The sequence below is a fragment of the Cervus canadensis genome, chromosome 11 (genome assembly GCF_019320065.1).
Source record: "Cervus canadensis isolate Bull #8, Minnesota chromosome 11, ASM1932006v1, whole genome shotgun sequence".
NCBI classification, from domain to species: Eukaryota; Metazoa; Chordata; class Mammalia; order Artiodactyla; family Cervidae; genus Cervus; species Cervus canadensis.
The window spans coordinates 71711223-71724618 of NC_057396.1; the positions used below are offsets into that span (position 1 = coordinate 71711223).

Below are 13396 nucleotides of genomic sequence, written 5' to 3' on the forward strand. Positions count from 1 at the left end.
ACCGACTCGATGGACATGGGTTTGCGTGGACTCCGGGAGTTGGTGATGGACAGGGAGGCCTGGCGTGCTGCCGTTCACGGGGTTGCAAAGAATGGGACACGACTGAGCGACTGAACTGAACTGAACACCATGTTTACACAAAAGATGGCAAGGTGTTGCAGCAAACACGTGGGGTCCCCTTGCCTTATGCTGTCTGTGTGTGGTGCCCTGGGAGGGAAGACGGGCTCCCATCTCCCAAATGGCAAACCCGAAGCATGAGGGGTGCCTGGAGGCTGTGTTGGGCATCTGGTGGTTGGCATCCAAATCTAGCCCACATTTACCATTTTGCCTTTCAAAGTCACCTCTATGTATGAACCCCTCAACCTTGCATTCGCTGCTTCTCAGAAGGCCAAGCCTGAAGCATCCACCTCCTGGTGTTTTTTTGCCAAGTTGCTTCCACTTCCTGGGCCACTGCCCCGCCTCTAACAAACTGCCTGGTGAAATTCAACCCATCCCTCAAAGCCCAGCTCACAAGTCACCTCTCCCTCCGGTTGGAATTCACCTCTGTCTCCCCAGCACTCCTTGTTTGGCCTTTTCACTCATTACTTTTTCTTGAGCAAAGGGCTTAAGTCTCTCAGATCCTCACTTCTCTGTGCATGGGCATAAGACCTGCAGTAATCTTTAACCCTTTTCGGGGAGCGGGCTTCCTTGAAAATGCGATGAAAGCTCCTGGAAGAGCTACTGTTGACGGAAGCCCGCTGTGTGTCGGTGTCAGGCCCGGGATTTAGGACTTTTCCGTTCACTATTTCATGTGATGGGCAAGTCTCTGTAGCCAGGTGCTGGTTTTAGCCTCACGTTACAGATGAAGAAAGGAGGCGTGGAGAGGTGAGCCGCCTCTCCGCAGGTCACACAGCTGGTACCACTAGCAGAGCCAGATTTACCCCATGGCAGAGTCGGGCGCTCATCTCTGGATCCGCTCCAACGCCCCGCTTTCAGCCTCCCTGGCCCGAGGATGGGGGGTGGGCAGGGCAAGACAACACACAGCACGTCTCCTGCAGTTTAGGGGTTCATGCACCTCTAAGCCACCCTCTGGTCAGGTCAAGCAGGCCATCGCTGGGGTGCCATCTGAACGCAGGCCTGGCTGTGCCCTCGAGAGGGGTCTCGGTCCACATCTGGCGACCCAAACCCGGGGGCCCCCGGAGCCGGGGTCGAGGGTACAGGCTCGTGGTTTGGGAGCCGCGCGTCCCGGGTGCCGAGTCCCAGGAATGTGGGAGGGCTGGGCGGAGAGGGCGGGCGAGGCGGGGGCGCTTCCTCTGCCCGCCAGGAGGGGAGCCGCCCCGGCGCGCGCGGGTCGCGCCGCCGCCCCCTCCCAGCGGCCCGGCCGGCCCGGCGGGGGCGGGGGCTGCAGCGGGAGGGCGGCGAGGGGCCGCGGAGCTCGGCAGCCGCCCGGCCGGCCGGGGCGGGAGGAAGCGATGAATATTCAGAGGGGGAGGGGGAAGGGAGGGGGCTGAGCGCTCGCCGCGGCTCCCTGCAGCCGGAGCCGCATGACGCGCGGAGGAGGCAGCGGGAGCCGCCGGGGCCGCGGGAGCCGGGATCCGGGCGCCGCGCGCCGGGGGTGGGCGCCGCTTGCTCCGCCCTGCGAAGCCCCTACGCGTCCGGAGACGTGTCCCCCCCGCCGCAGCCGCGCCAGGCTCCGCCGTGTGGCCGCCGCCGCCGCCGCCGCTGCTGCCATGTCCCCGGGGAAGCCCGGGGCGGGCGGAGCGGGGACGAGGCGGACCGGCGGGAGGAGGCGGAGGCGGAGGCGGCGGCTGGAGGCGGTGACTCAGGCGCCGGGGCTCGGGCGCACGGCGGGGCCCGGCTCGCGCGTCCCGGGCACGTTCCAGGGCGCGCGGGGCATGAAGCCGGCGGCGCGGGAGGCGCGGCCGCCTCCGCGCTCGCCGGGGCTGCGCTGGGCGCTGCCGCCGCTGTTGCTGCTGTTACGCCTGGGCCAGGTGAGCCCGGGGTGGTGGGCTCCGGGGCGGGGGTGGTGGTGGGGGGGCGCGAGGAGGGGGGGGCGGGACTGGAAGCCCCTGCACCTGCCCGGGTGCGCCCTGATTGCGGGGCTCGGAGGAGATGGCCAGGGTGGGGTTGGGGGGCTCCGCGTCCCCGGGGCCCCCTCTGCTGGAGGCCGGCCTCGCGCGCCGGCGACCCAGCCCTTTCCCCGGCTCCCGCGTCCCCGAGGGAGGGCGGCTGGCTCGGGGGTCCCGGGGGGTGGGGGGGCTCCGGAGCCTCGCCGTGGCCGCCCCCCGTGCGGGCTGCAGGCAGTCTCTGGCCCGGCCCGGCCCCGAGCTGGTCACATCTGGCGGGCGCGGGCCCGGCTCGCCCGGCCGAGGCGGCCGGAGGGGGCGTGTTTGCGGAGAGCTCCGACCGCGGAGCCGGGCCGGCCTGGCTGAGCGGCGGCCGACCTCCGACCCGGCCTGCGGGGGCCGAGGGGCGGGGCCGAAGGGCCGCGGCTGCGGCGGCCCGGGAGGGGAGCCGGGGAGGGGAGCCCGGGCCGGGGCCGGGGCCGCGGCGGGTGGTGGTGGGCGAGGCGCGGGGCCTCCGGGCCGCGGGCGCTGCTTCTGGGGAAAGTTGCAGCCCCGGGAGAAGGTGGCCCCTCGCGGGCGTGCCTCCGAGCGACGGTCCTTCTCCCGGAGGCGCTGCCCGCTTTCCCTGGGTGCTTAATCCGTGCACTGTGGGCGCCGGCTTCCTCTGCCCCCTGCGCTCCCTGTTCTCGAATTTCGCCTTTCAGATAATGCTGTGCCTGGCGTTTCGGTGATCCATCCCCCTGAAAAGCGCCGTTTCCCCTCCATGGTGTTCCCACGGGGTGAGGGAGGGCAGCTGAGCGATGTCCCCATTTCACAGATAGGGAACTGGAAGGAGAGAAGTGAAAAAGCAGAATCGCCCAGCCCTTCGCGGCAGCTGAACCAGCGCGTTCGTTCCCTTCTAGGAGCCTGCTACGGCCTCGAACCCGCGATGGAAAGGGCCTTGGCGTTTTTTTGTGAAGGAAAAAATGTCTCATACAGACGGCAGCTCTAAGAACAGGATGTTTGAAACCTGGGAAGCGAGTTATTGACTGGGGAGGGAACCTGGCTTCAGGGAAAACTCCCCCCACCCCGCCCCATCCTAGGTCCCTTCCTTTTTCTTTCTTTTCTTGAAATTGAAGTCTAGTTGCTTTATAGTATTGTGTTAATTTCAGGTGTACGGGAAAGTGATTGGTTATACGTATACACGTATGTATCTTTCTGTTTAGTTTTGATTCTTTGCCGTTACGGTTTACTACAAGGGAAAACTTTTCAAGCACAAATAAAAAGATTGCCTGAGAGCAGAAACACCAGCCTTGGGGCAGCAATGCAGCCCAGCAGGCAGGACCGGAAGGTACTAGGGCCTGGGGGCCTCCAGAAGCTCTCCGCACCCAGAGGGCTCTCTGGTTGTCTGAGTCCCTTGAGTGTTCCCCGGGCAGGCTTTGACCAGTCTCTCAGGAAGGCCTGGAAGGCACGGTCACCTCTTGCAGAGAATGTCAGATTCGGGGTTCTGATAATCTGTCAGATTCAGAAGACCAGCTCCAGGGCCAAGTTCAGTCTCCTCCATCCTCCCTTAATCGCTTTTGTAGGATGGGACCACCTGCCCCATGGGTTTGCCTGGTGGCTCAGCGGTAACGAAGCTGCCTACCATGCAGGAGACGAAAGAGATGTGGGTTTGATCCCTGGGTTGGGAAGATCCTCTGGAGGAGGAGGTAGCAACCCACTCCAGTATTCTTGCTTCGGAAATTCCACGGACAGAGGAGCCTTAGTGGCCTATAGTCCAGGTGGTTGCAAAGAGTTCCATGAGGCTGAACACACACATACACACACACACACACACACACACACACACACACTCACGCACCACCTGCCCCATGGGATTGTCTGAGGGGCTTTCACTGGCCAGTGTCTGAAATGGCCTTGTGAACACGAAAGGGCATCCAGGTGGGATTATCATTAAGGTACAGTGTGTATGGACTTTCTCCTTGTCCCTATAAGGAAATTCAAGAACAGTATATGAGATTAAAAAAATATCGCCTTATATTGAAGATCTCTTGTACCAGATACTTCATTTATTTTTAGTTTACTTTGGTGCAGATATATCTTATTATCATATTTATCTTTTTGCATGGGCCATAGTGGTTGCTAGCTCTGTTTGGAATCAGCAAAAAGTTTCTTGGGTAAATTTATTTCTTGCCCAATCCTTCCTTGTGTTTCAATAGCATCTTGCCATGCGACACTTGTCCCCTATTCAGATATTTCCTTCCTCTCTAATTTGTTCTGTAGAAACTTGAGGAGTCTATTTCTTGTTTTTGGATGCATTATAAAATGGGAAATCTAAAAGGCTTTCTGAAAAAGCATCTTCAAAATCCACATTCGACAGTTCATTTTGATGTTGGATATTTCAGGGAGTCAGTGCATTTTTGAGCTGGACCAGACTTCAAGATAGCTCAAATTCCTTTATTATTATTATTTTTTTTTAAAGATAAGGCTTTTGAGGCCCAGGGAAGACAGTGATTGGACTGAGGCCAATGGTAGAGGATGGTAGATGGTAGAGGAGATGGGATGGGATTGAAACATGTGTCCCTTGCCTGTGTCTTTGATTTTCATGATTTTTTTTTTTCTTTTGCCATTTTTCACTTTGCTCTTAATTTTACTGTAGGCACAGCGCTGCCTCACTGTGTACTCCTGAAACTGTGGGTGTGAATAGAGTTTTTCTTTTTTCCATCTTTTTGTGGGATCTTCCCGGGTCAGGAATCAAATCCATGTCTCCTGCCTTGACAGGTGGATTCTTTACCACTGAGCCGCCAGGGAAGCCCTAGAGTTTTCCAAGTCAAATCATATTTTCCATGTATGTGTTTGGCTGATTGCCTTTACTGTCCACCTTAAACTATCACAACATTGTTATCAGCTATTTACTCCAAATAAAATAAAAAGTTAAAAAAGCCAAATCATATTTGAGATGGAAAGTCATATTTGAAGTTTTCAAAGCTTATACATTTAGGAAATGTGGGTGAAGGGCCTGACTGTCTCCCTAACACTTGATTGGTTTAGTAAGGCTTGGATTGTGTGTGTGTATGTGTATGTTTTAAAATGAAATCAACAGTAGCAGGTTTAAAAAATTGGGCAAGTTGTGGAAAAAATGCACTCTGGGCATTCGTGAGGCTAGATACAGAAGCAGGGAAGCTGAGATGCTAGAAGACTCAGTGCTTAGTAGGGCTGGAAAAGCAATTTTTGAACCTGTTTTCTCATCCCCTTACTCTGAGGCAGGAAGGATGGCCGGGGATGATTCCAACATGTGGACTTGTCTGGTTGCAATGACTTCACCCATTCTCCTAGCATTTTTGCACATTAATTTTGGTTTGTGTGTATGTTTTAGGCAATGTGACAAAGCTATCCACCCTCCCTCCCTTGGTCTTCTTCTCTTGAGAAAAGTAGTCCTGACAGATTCTTTTTGAAATCAGCTTGATCGTGGACTGCTTTCAAATGAAAAAACAAAAAACAAAAACAAAAACCGAACTGGTGACTGATAGCTGTTTTGTTGGTCTCATGGTGTTTTGGATTTTGCTTTTCTTTTGTTTTCTTGTTTCCTGGTGAATAATAACTGTTTGTGTTTATTATCTACTGTAGCTAATCCTTAAGTCTGCTTGCCTACCTGTTTCATCCAGGGTACAAAAAATATTTTGACTTCTTCCAAATTGCTTGTTAAATTCTCATAGAGGCAACTTTAAACATTTTTGTTTTGCTTCAGAACAACAATGGAAAAAACAGAATGATTATGTTTTGTTTGCAGGCAATTTAAGAAAACAGAGCAAATTGGTTTATGGTTGGACTGTGACTTTGAGCTGACTTCAACCTTAGCTCTATGATAAAGATAACCCTGGAATACCCAAGGTTTCCTAAGCAAAGAGACTCCTGGCTCCCGAGTGAGCAATTTTGGTCAGCAGAGAGGTTATTTAGCTCCTAAAAGTAATTTTTGCTTGGGATTGAGACCCAGGCACAGTTGCTGGGTTTAACCAGCGCATCATCAGCAATTACTTACTTAGTTTGTTCACTGCTTGGCCAGGGGAATTATTTTGAGTGCAGGGTAAGAGGCAATTTTCTGTGCATTTCCCTTCTAATAGAATGCTGCTGCAGTACTGTAATTAATAGGTAGCTTTATATGTGGCAGGCATTGTGCTAAGGGTTTTAATGCGCTATCCCATTTGGCCATATCAGAAATAACTGAGAAGTAGGTGCTATTCATGGCCTCATCTTATTTTTTAAAATTTTACTTATTCTAAAAAATTTTTGGTTCTACTCTGTGACTTGTAGGATCCTAGTTCCCTGACCAGGGATTGAACCCGGGCCCTGGCACTGAAAGCACTGTGTCCTAACCACTGGACTTCTGGGGATTTCCTGGTCCCATTTTATCTGGGAGAAAACTGAAGTTCTGAACTTACCAAAGATTCATCATAATAGTCTGTGGCAGAGCCGTGTTTGCCATCTCTGACACCCCGGTTTACTGTCCTGTGCTGTGAGAATGCATGTTTTACAAAGTCTTCGGTGTTCAACTGGGAGAGGAGGGGATACAAACGGACCTCCTTGCAGAAGAGAAACAGACTCACAGAGAGCAGCCTGTGATTGCCAGGGCAGGGAGTTGGGGAGAGAGGTGCAGCGGGAGTTTGGGGTTAGCAGATACACACGATTATATATAGAATGGTTAAACAACAAAGTTCCCTAGCAGAGGGAACTATATGCAATATCTTGTGATAAACCATCATGGAAAAGAATTTTAAAAAGAATGTGTATATAGGTATAAGTGAATCATTTTGCTATACAGAAGAAATTAATACTACATTGTAAATCAACTATACTTAAAAAAAAAAAAAACACAACAGAGGGGATGAGGGAGAGAGGAGGTGACTGACTTGTGAAGGACAGGCTCGTAGGGCCTTACCCTGTCCCGGCTTATGTTTCTTTGTGAGCCTGAATCTGCAAGGCGGGCCTGCCTTGGTGGAGATGGAATGGGATTTGGGATGGAAAGAGCAGGGTTTAGGTCCTCCCTCAGTCGCTTAGTAGCTGCATAAACTTGGGCAAGCCACTTAACCTCTGTGACTTCTCATTTCCTTATCTGGAGAATGGGACTAATACTTCCTGCTTCACCGGGTGGTTGAGAGGATCAGCTAAGATAGAAGGGGAACTGCTCCGTGAAATCTAAGGCTCAAGTTCGGTTGGGGGCTGCTGCTATTATCTGGGGGGAGGATGTGAGGCCTCAAGTCATTTCTTCATTGAACAGGTATTTATTGTTTCCCACCGAGTGGTGCAGAATAACCCCAGGGGTGTGCCAAATGAACTCGGCTCACATAACATTAAAAATAGTGATTATTTGTCTTAGGGGAGCTTTGGTAAAAATGTAAGGGAGGTGTCAAATCCGTGAGTGTCGTGGTGAATACATTTGTGTAAACTTACTAACAAGTTGAGCTGAAGGAAAATGTTGAGGGGACTTCCCTGGTGGTCCAGTGACTGGGACTCCTCACTTCCAGTGCTGGGGCTGAGGGGACAGGTTCGATCCCTGGGTGGGGGAACTAGATCCTACCTGCTGCAACTAGAGATCCCGCACGCCCAAAGATCGAAGATCCCGTGTGTCCCAGCTAAAACCTGGGGCAGCTGAATAAACAAATACTTAAATAATAAATACATTTTAAAGAGAAAAATATTGAGTAAAAATAATGATGTAAATGATGGTGTGTTTATGGCACCCTTGTAACCGTGATGCATTTCTTAAACCGGGGGCACACTGCATGGGGCACAGGCAGTTGTGAGTGAGCGAGGCAGCCTGGCTTCGTGTCTCTTAGAGGCTGTGGGGCTGACACGACTGGTCACCTCCAGCTCACCAGTCACAGCTGTGACACGGGCTGTGCTGGGGGTGTCCTTGCTGCCCCCTGCCCCCTGCAGAGGACGGGCTGGCCCTGGGCTTGCCAGGGAAGAAGTGGTGATGAGAGGGACAAAGTGGAGATCCCTGGAAGCTGCAGCTGTGTCAGGCCAGAGGAGTCCACAGCAATTTTGTCGCCTCCTCCTGTGGCTTTCAGTAGCTTTTCTGGTGACCCCTGGGAAGACAGGAGCTGTAGGAAATTTGCTATTGCTTCCTTATCAGCAGTAGGATTCCTTGATAGTCATCCTATTGTTTCAGCGTTTCCATGGCATGTAAATGCCTGGGTGAGGGGTGGTGGTAATGAGACAGCAGATGGGGGCCACTTTGAAAGCCAAGTAGTGTCAGCTCCCACAGAAGGTCTAATTTTAAACATGCAAATAATTTTCAGTTCCACTTTTCCTTCTTCCTGTTAGAGGGAAGCTGTCCTCTGTTGCCTTCTCTGAGGCTTGAGCAGACAATGTTGTTATTATGCCACAAACTATCTCCTTCTCCAGAGCAGGGATGGGGTGGTGTTTTTCTGAGTGCCTGCGCTGGCCCCAGCCCAGGGTTATTTCATGGCTTCTGAGAAGAGATGTGAGTGAATATTAAAACTTAGCACTAATATGGATCTAACACAGTGGTTCTTAATCTTTCAGGGGAGGGTGAGGTTTTCAACCCTAACAGAGTATGTATATGTAAAGTATGTATATGTAAAAGTGAAGACTCCTCTCCCTAAAAGAAATGCACATATTTACAATTTTGTATCCCATTTCAGGAGTTTACCTTTAAAATAGCCCATGAAGCCTAGGTTAAAAACCCTCTAATCTAAAATTGTAACATTTACAAAGTTATGTTTGTAAGTCCTCTTCAAAGAGATAACCACTATGTGTATCCTTGTTTTCCTCCTAGGGAAAAAAATGTTTGTATGTAATATATTTAAGTATCTATGTTCATCATTTTAAAAAGTTACATTAAAGGTAACATTACATATACATTGTTCTCTACTTTTAGCCTTTTACTTTACTTAGTTATCTTGGAGATTATTTCATATCTGGACCCATAGTTTTAACTTATTCTTTTAAATGCCTAATATTCTGATGTGTGACTTTACCACAGTTTATTTGGCCTTTCCGGTCAATGGACACTTCAGTTATTTTCTGACAACCCTCTCCTCCTTTTTTTTTTTTTTTTTTTAGAAATCATGCTTCAGAGAGTGTGTTTGATACATATTTCTTGTAACTTTCAGGAGAATATCCATAGGGTAAATTTCTAATTTTAGGATGGCTAGCTTAGAGGGAACCTGTATTTAAAAATTGGATAGCTGTTAAATTTCCCTGTTTGTACCTGCACCCATAGGCTTGGAGAGTGTCTGTTATTGCTATACTATAAGCTGAACCGAAGATTGTTAAGTTTTTAAATGTGTATCAGCCTGAGAGGTAAAAAATTATATCCTGTTACTTTTAGTTATATCTTCAATTTTGAGTTAGTTGAGCATTTTTTCGGGCTATTTGCATTTCTTCCTTCCTTTTTTTTGGCGGGGGGCGGGGGGGGAGTTAACTCCCCGTTCATTAAAAAAAGATTGTCTTTTGTTATCTATGTGTGCAAGCTCTTTGGAAATGAAGGAAGTTAGTCCTATTCTCTAATTTCTGTTTCAAATGCAACAATATAATTCAAATATAAATATGTCTAAAATATGACTATTTTAGATGCAACCCTTGTCCTTAGGAACTGAAATTTAAATAAGACCTCTGGGTGATAAAGAGAGTATAGACTGCAGCGAGACTGCCAGGTTGGAATCCTAGCTCCACCATCTAAATAGCTGTGTGTTTTGGGCAGGCGCCTTAACCGTTCTGATCCTTGGTGTTCACATTTCTAAATTGCTAGTGTAACAGTAGTACCTCTCACACAGGGTAGTTGGATAAGTTAAATGAGATCACATTATGTTAAAGTTCCTTGTAAATTGATTTCAAAATATAAGAACACTGTTTCACTTATTCAAGAATTAGATTTTTAAAGTTAGAGCAAAAGGACATAATTCTGAATTGTAAAAATTGTGTTACAAAATTTAAAAATTGAATTTGAGATTAAATCCACAATGGATAGTATACATACACACACAGATATATATATGTATGTGTATATATACCTATATATGTATATATGTGTGTGTATATATAGATAGATATATATATTAAAATGTATAATGTGAAATGGTGTAGGCTTCTCTGCTAGGATAATTTAAATTATATTTCTCTTTTGACAAGTTGATATACTTGAATTAATATAGGTTAAATGAGCACAAGATGTGGCTGAAGAGTGGCCAGTGAGATCTTTGCCCCCAAGGAGTGTAGGACTATTGACCATGTCCTTTAGAGAAACAGGGTTTTCCATGAGCATCCCTATTGTTGTGACCTGGCCAGCTCTGACTGTGGCCACCTCCTATCCCTGGGGACATTTTCTCTAGGACCATGAGGAGTTATTTTATGCTGCCAACTGAAAGTTTGAAGGCGTTCTTCTTGGCTCTAATTGCAGAAGATGGGAAGTTGAGAAAGTCTGTGCTGACCAGGCCACCTTGTTTCCATGGCAACAAGGTGATGCTGCAGTTCCTGCTGTGGCTGAGGGGCCACCATGTCCATCTGTCATGGGGGTTATTCCTTCCCCACTAAGCATGGACCACACTCATGGTCTTATTTTGCTGAGACACTGGCATACGTTACTATTTATGAAAACTAAAATATTATTTTTACCTATTTGGTTTGCAAGGCCTTCAGCATATACGATCTCATTCAGTTCTCACAGCATCCCTGTGGGTTTGTCATTGTTCCCATTTAAGATGTGACTTATCCTGTCCATTTCGGGTGCCATCTGTCTGTTGTACAGTAATAATGTACATGCACTATATAGCCCAGTTTTTAACATTAGTCAAGTTTAGAATTAGCTTTCAGGAGGCTAATTGGCCAGTTGAGTCCCCTAGTTTGGTTCATTCATAATTATTAGGTTGAACTGTATGAAATTACTGTTTTTGGTCCTTTGAATCCCGGCAGTTGTATATGGTTCCATCTAATATGTTCCAGGAAATGTTCTTTAATAGTGAAGTCTAGAAAACCAAATCATAGGCTTGCATGTTGTAAAGTGGTATATTTGAAACCGTGGGTCATAAAATCAGTTTAGTGACTTATGATCAGCATTAGAAAATGATAGAGTAGAAAATATTGGCATCTTCTGCAGGTGGGAAGGGTAAGAACTGCTTTATGAAAGCATATATATATATATATATATATATATATTTGTGTGTCTTTGTATGTACTGAATTGCATATAAGTTGAATTCATCACGGCTTCAGTCATTGCCGAGAAAACTGGAAGCCACTGTTACAGGGAAAGGAGAGGTGGAAGGTGTTGGTCAGGGGGTGGAGGTGGTTTCTGTCTCTAAAGACAGTGGAAAACTAGTATAATGTCCCGAAATGTGCATAATCAGTGCCCACATAGATGACTGAGACCATTATGCAGTGGCTGGCACAGGGGGGCCCTTAGGAGGGCAGTGGGTTGCCTGGCAGCTGAGGAGGCCTTACCTTAAGTAGCTGCCCTTCTGGAAACTTCGGGGGGACCACCGCAGTTGGACAAGTTATTGGCCACACTCTCTGTTCTTGGGTGCATAGGTTTGGTAGGGAGCTGACACTCACTGTCTAGTGTGTTGTGTGCTTTGAATAAAAACTTAGGACCTTCTCAGGGGAGCTGAGACTCTGAGGGGTTGTCACCTGTCTGTTGAGTAGTGGGACTCAGACTCACAGCCTGGCCTTTTTTTTAAACCTTCAGGCCACGCTGCCCTCAATCCACTCATGCTAATCCCCAGTTGCCTGGAGGATCCTGATCTAGACTTTGACTTTATTCCTCTACGAGTCAGTTCAGGTTTTTGTTTTTGTTTTTTATATAAAAAAATTCAAAATATAGATAAATAAAAAAAAAAAAAAGAAAGCAAAATTATTATCTGTAATCTCCACTCCCTTGAAATTAACTCCTGGTACCATTTTCTGATGAGTGATCTTTGTCTTTTTTTAGTGCTTGTTCTATTTGTTTCTACTAAAAAGATAGGATTACCTCCTATACATGCTTTATAATTTATATTTTTCAATTTTTTAAAAAATTGGGGTAGATGCATTTCTAGGCGGTATCCCAGGAACCCACAGCATAAACATGAGGCTTTTTCCTGGAAGGTCACTGTTACTCAGTAGAAAGTCTTTTGGGGAAAAAAAAATTTTTTTTTTTTTTTAAACAAACATGGTTGCATCCAGAAAATTTTCAGCAAATACGGAAGACAGCAAAAAGAATCTCTATCCCTCTGGGGTATGAGTTCTCTCCCCTCTGCTAGTCTCAGGGGCATTTTGTAGAGTACTGTTAGTGTGTTGCAAATATTTCCCCCTTGAGAGTGAATACTCTTCCCTTCTCTAACTTTTAACTGTTGCATCTCATTGCATTGTATGGCAGTACCTTAGTTTATCTAGTTCATCTTGTGATTAGTTGTCTAGTTTGTCTCTAACATGTTTTGCCATGATAAAGACTATTTGGATAACTTTGTGGTTAAATCTGAACACATCTGATGGTTTGGGGATAGGTGGTGATTATAACAGTAGCTGCCGTAGGTTGAATAGCTATTATGAATTGTCAGCACTCTGTATGTATTAACTCATACAATCCTATGATGTAGGTACAGGGAAGGAAACTGAGGCCAGGGAGTTATAATCTGGACCATGGCCACAGCTTGTGCCAGGACCTCAACCAGCTAGTTGTGGGTTTCCTTGAGGACGCAGGTAGATCTGGGACGGGGAGGGGGTCATTGCCTCCGTGCGCCAGGGTGCGTGTGAGTCTCCTGGAAGGACAGCTGGGCTTGAGGGCCACTCTCAAAGGTGGGAGAACCCCTTCCTGTGGGGTGGGAGGCCCATTGACATTTGCTGCTCAAGCGCCATGACTTGGCAGGAATGAAATGCTTCCCGGAACTGCAGAAGTGTCATGGCTATGGAGTTTAGATCCTGAAGCTGTAAGTGGTAAAGGCTACCTGAAACTTTGGGGCCTTGGCTCAGATCAAATGATGACATAATGGCATGGCTTTGGGGTCTTGACCTTCCTTTTGTGAATGAATTTGGGTTTCATAGAGCTTGAAATTGGGCATGGATGACATGCCTTTGGGGTGTCCCAGGAGAAGAGCAGCATGGCAAAGGGCATGCATCCAAATCCGTGTTCATCTTCTGCAGCGTTGTCTTGGAAACTTGTTACATCACTTGGGAAATGGGTCATAATTGCCAGGCCACATGTTATTAGGGTTAAATGAGGGAAGGTGTGTGAGATTAAACCCAATCCAGACTGGCTTAAATGTTTGCTCCCAACTCAACCATAGTAACAGTGCTTTCTGACTGGGCTACTGTTGCCATGTATCCAAGGATGAGACCTGCTGTGTAGTTGTTGAGACAATTTATGCCTTGGTGCCC

The 13396-nt window shown here is 47.9% G+C and overlaps 1 protein-coding gene across 1 annotated transcript in view; it reads left to right on the forward strand.

Annotated features, from left to right (window-relative positions):
* Positions 1–1501: 1501 nt before the first annotated feature.
* Positions 1502–13396, forward strand: part of PTPRJ (protein tyrosine phosphatase receptor type J) — a 168677-nt gene continuing 156782 nt past the window's right edge. Inside the window, exon 1 of the mRNA XM_043481151.1 lies at positions 1502–1970. Within this exon, the coding sequence (XP_043337086.1) occupies positions 1524–1970 (447 nt within the window). The 5' untranslated portion in view covers positions 1502–1523. The remainder of the gene's footprint in view (positions 1971–13396) is intronic.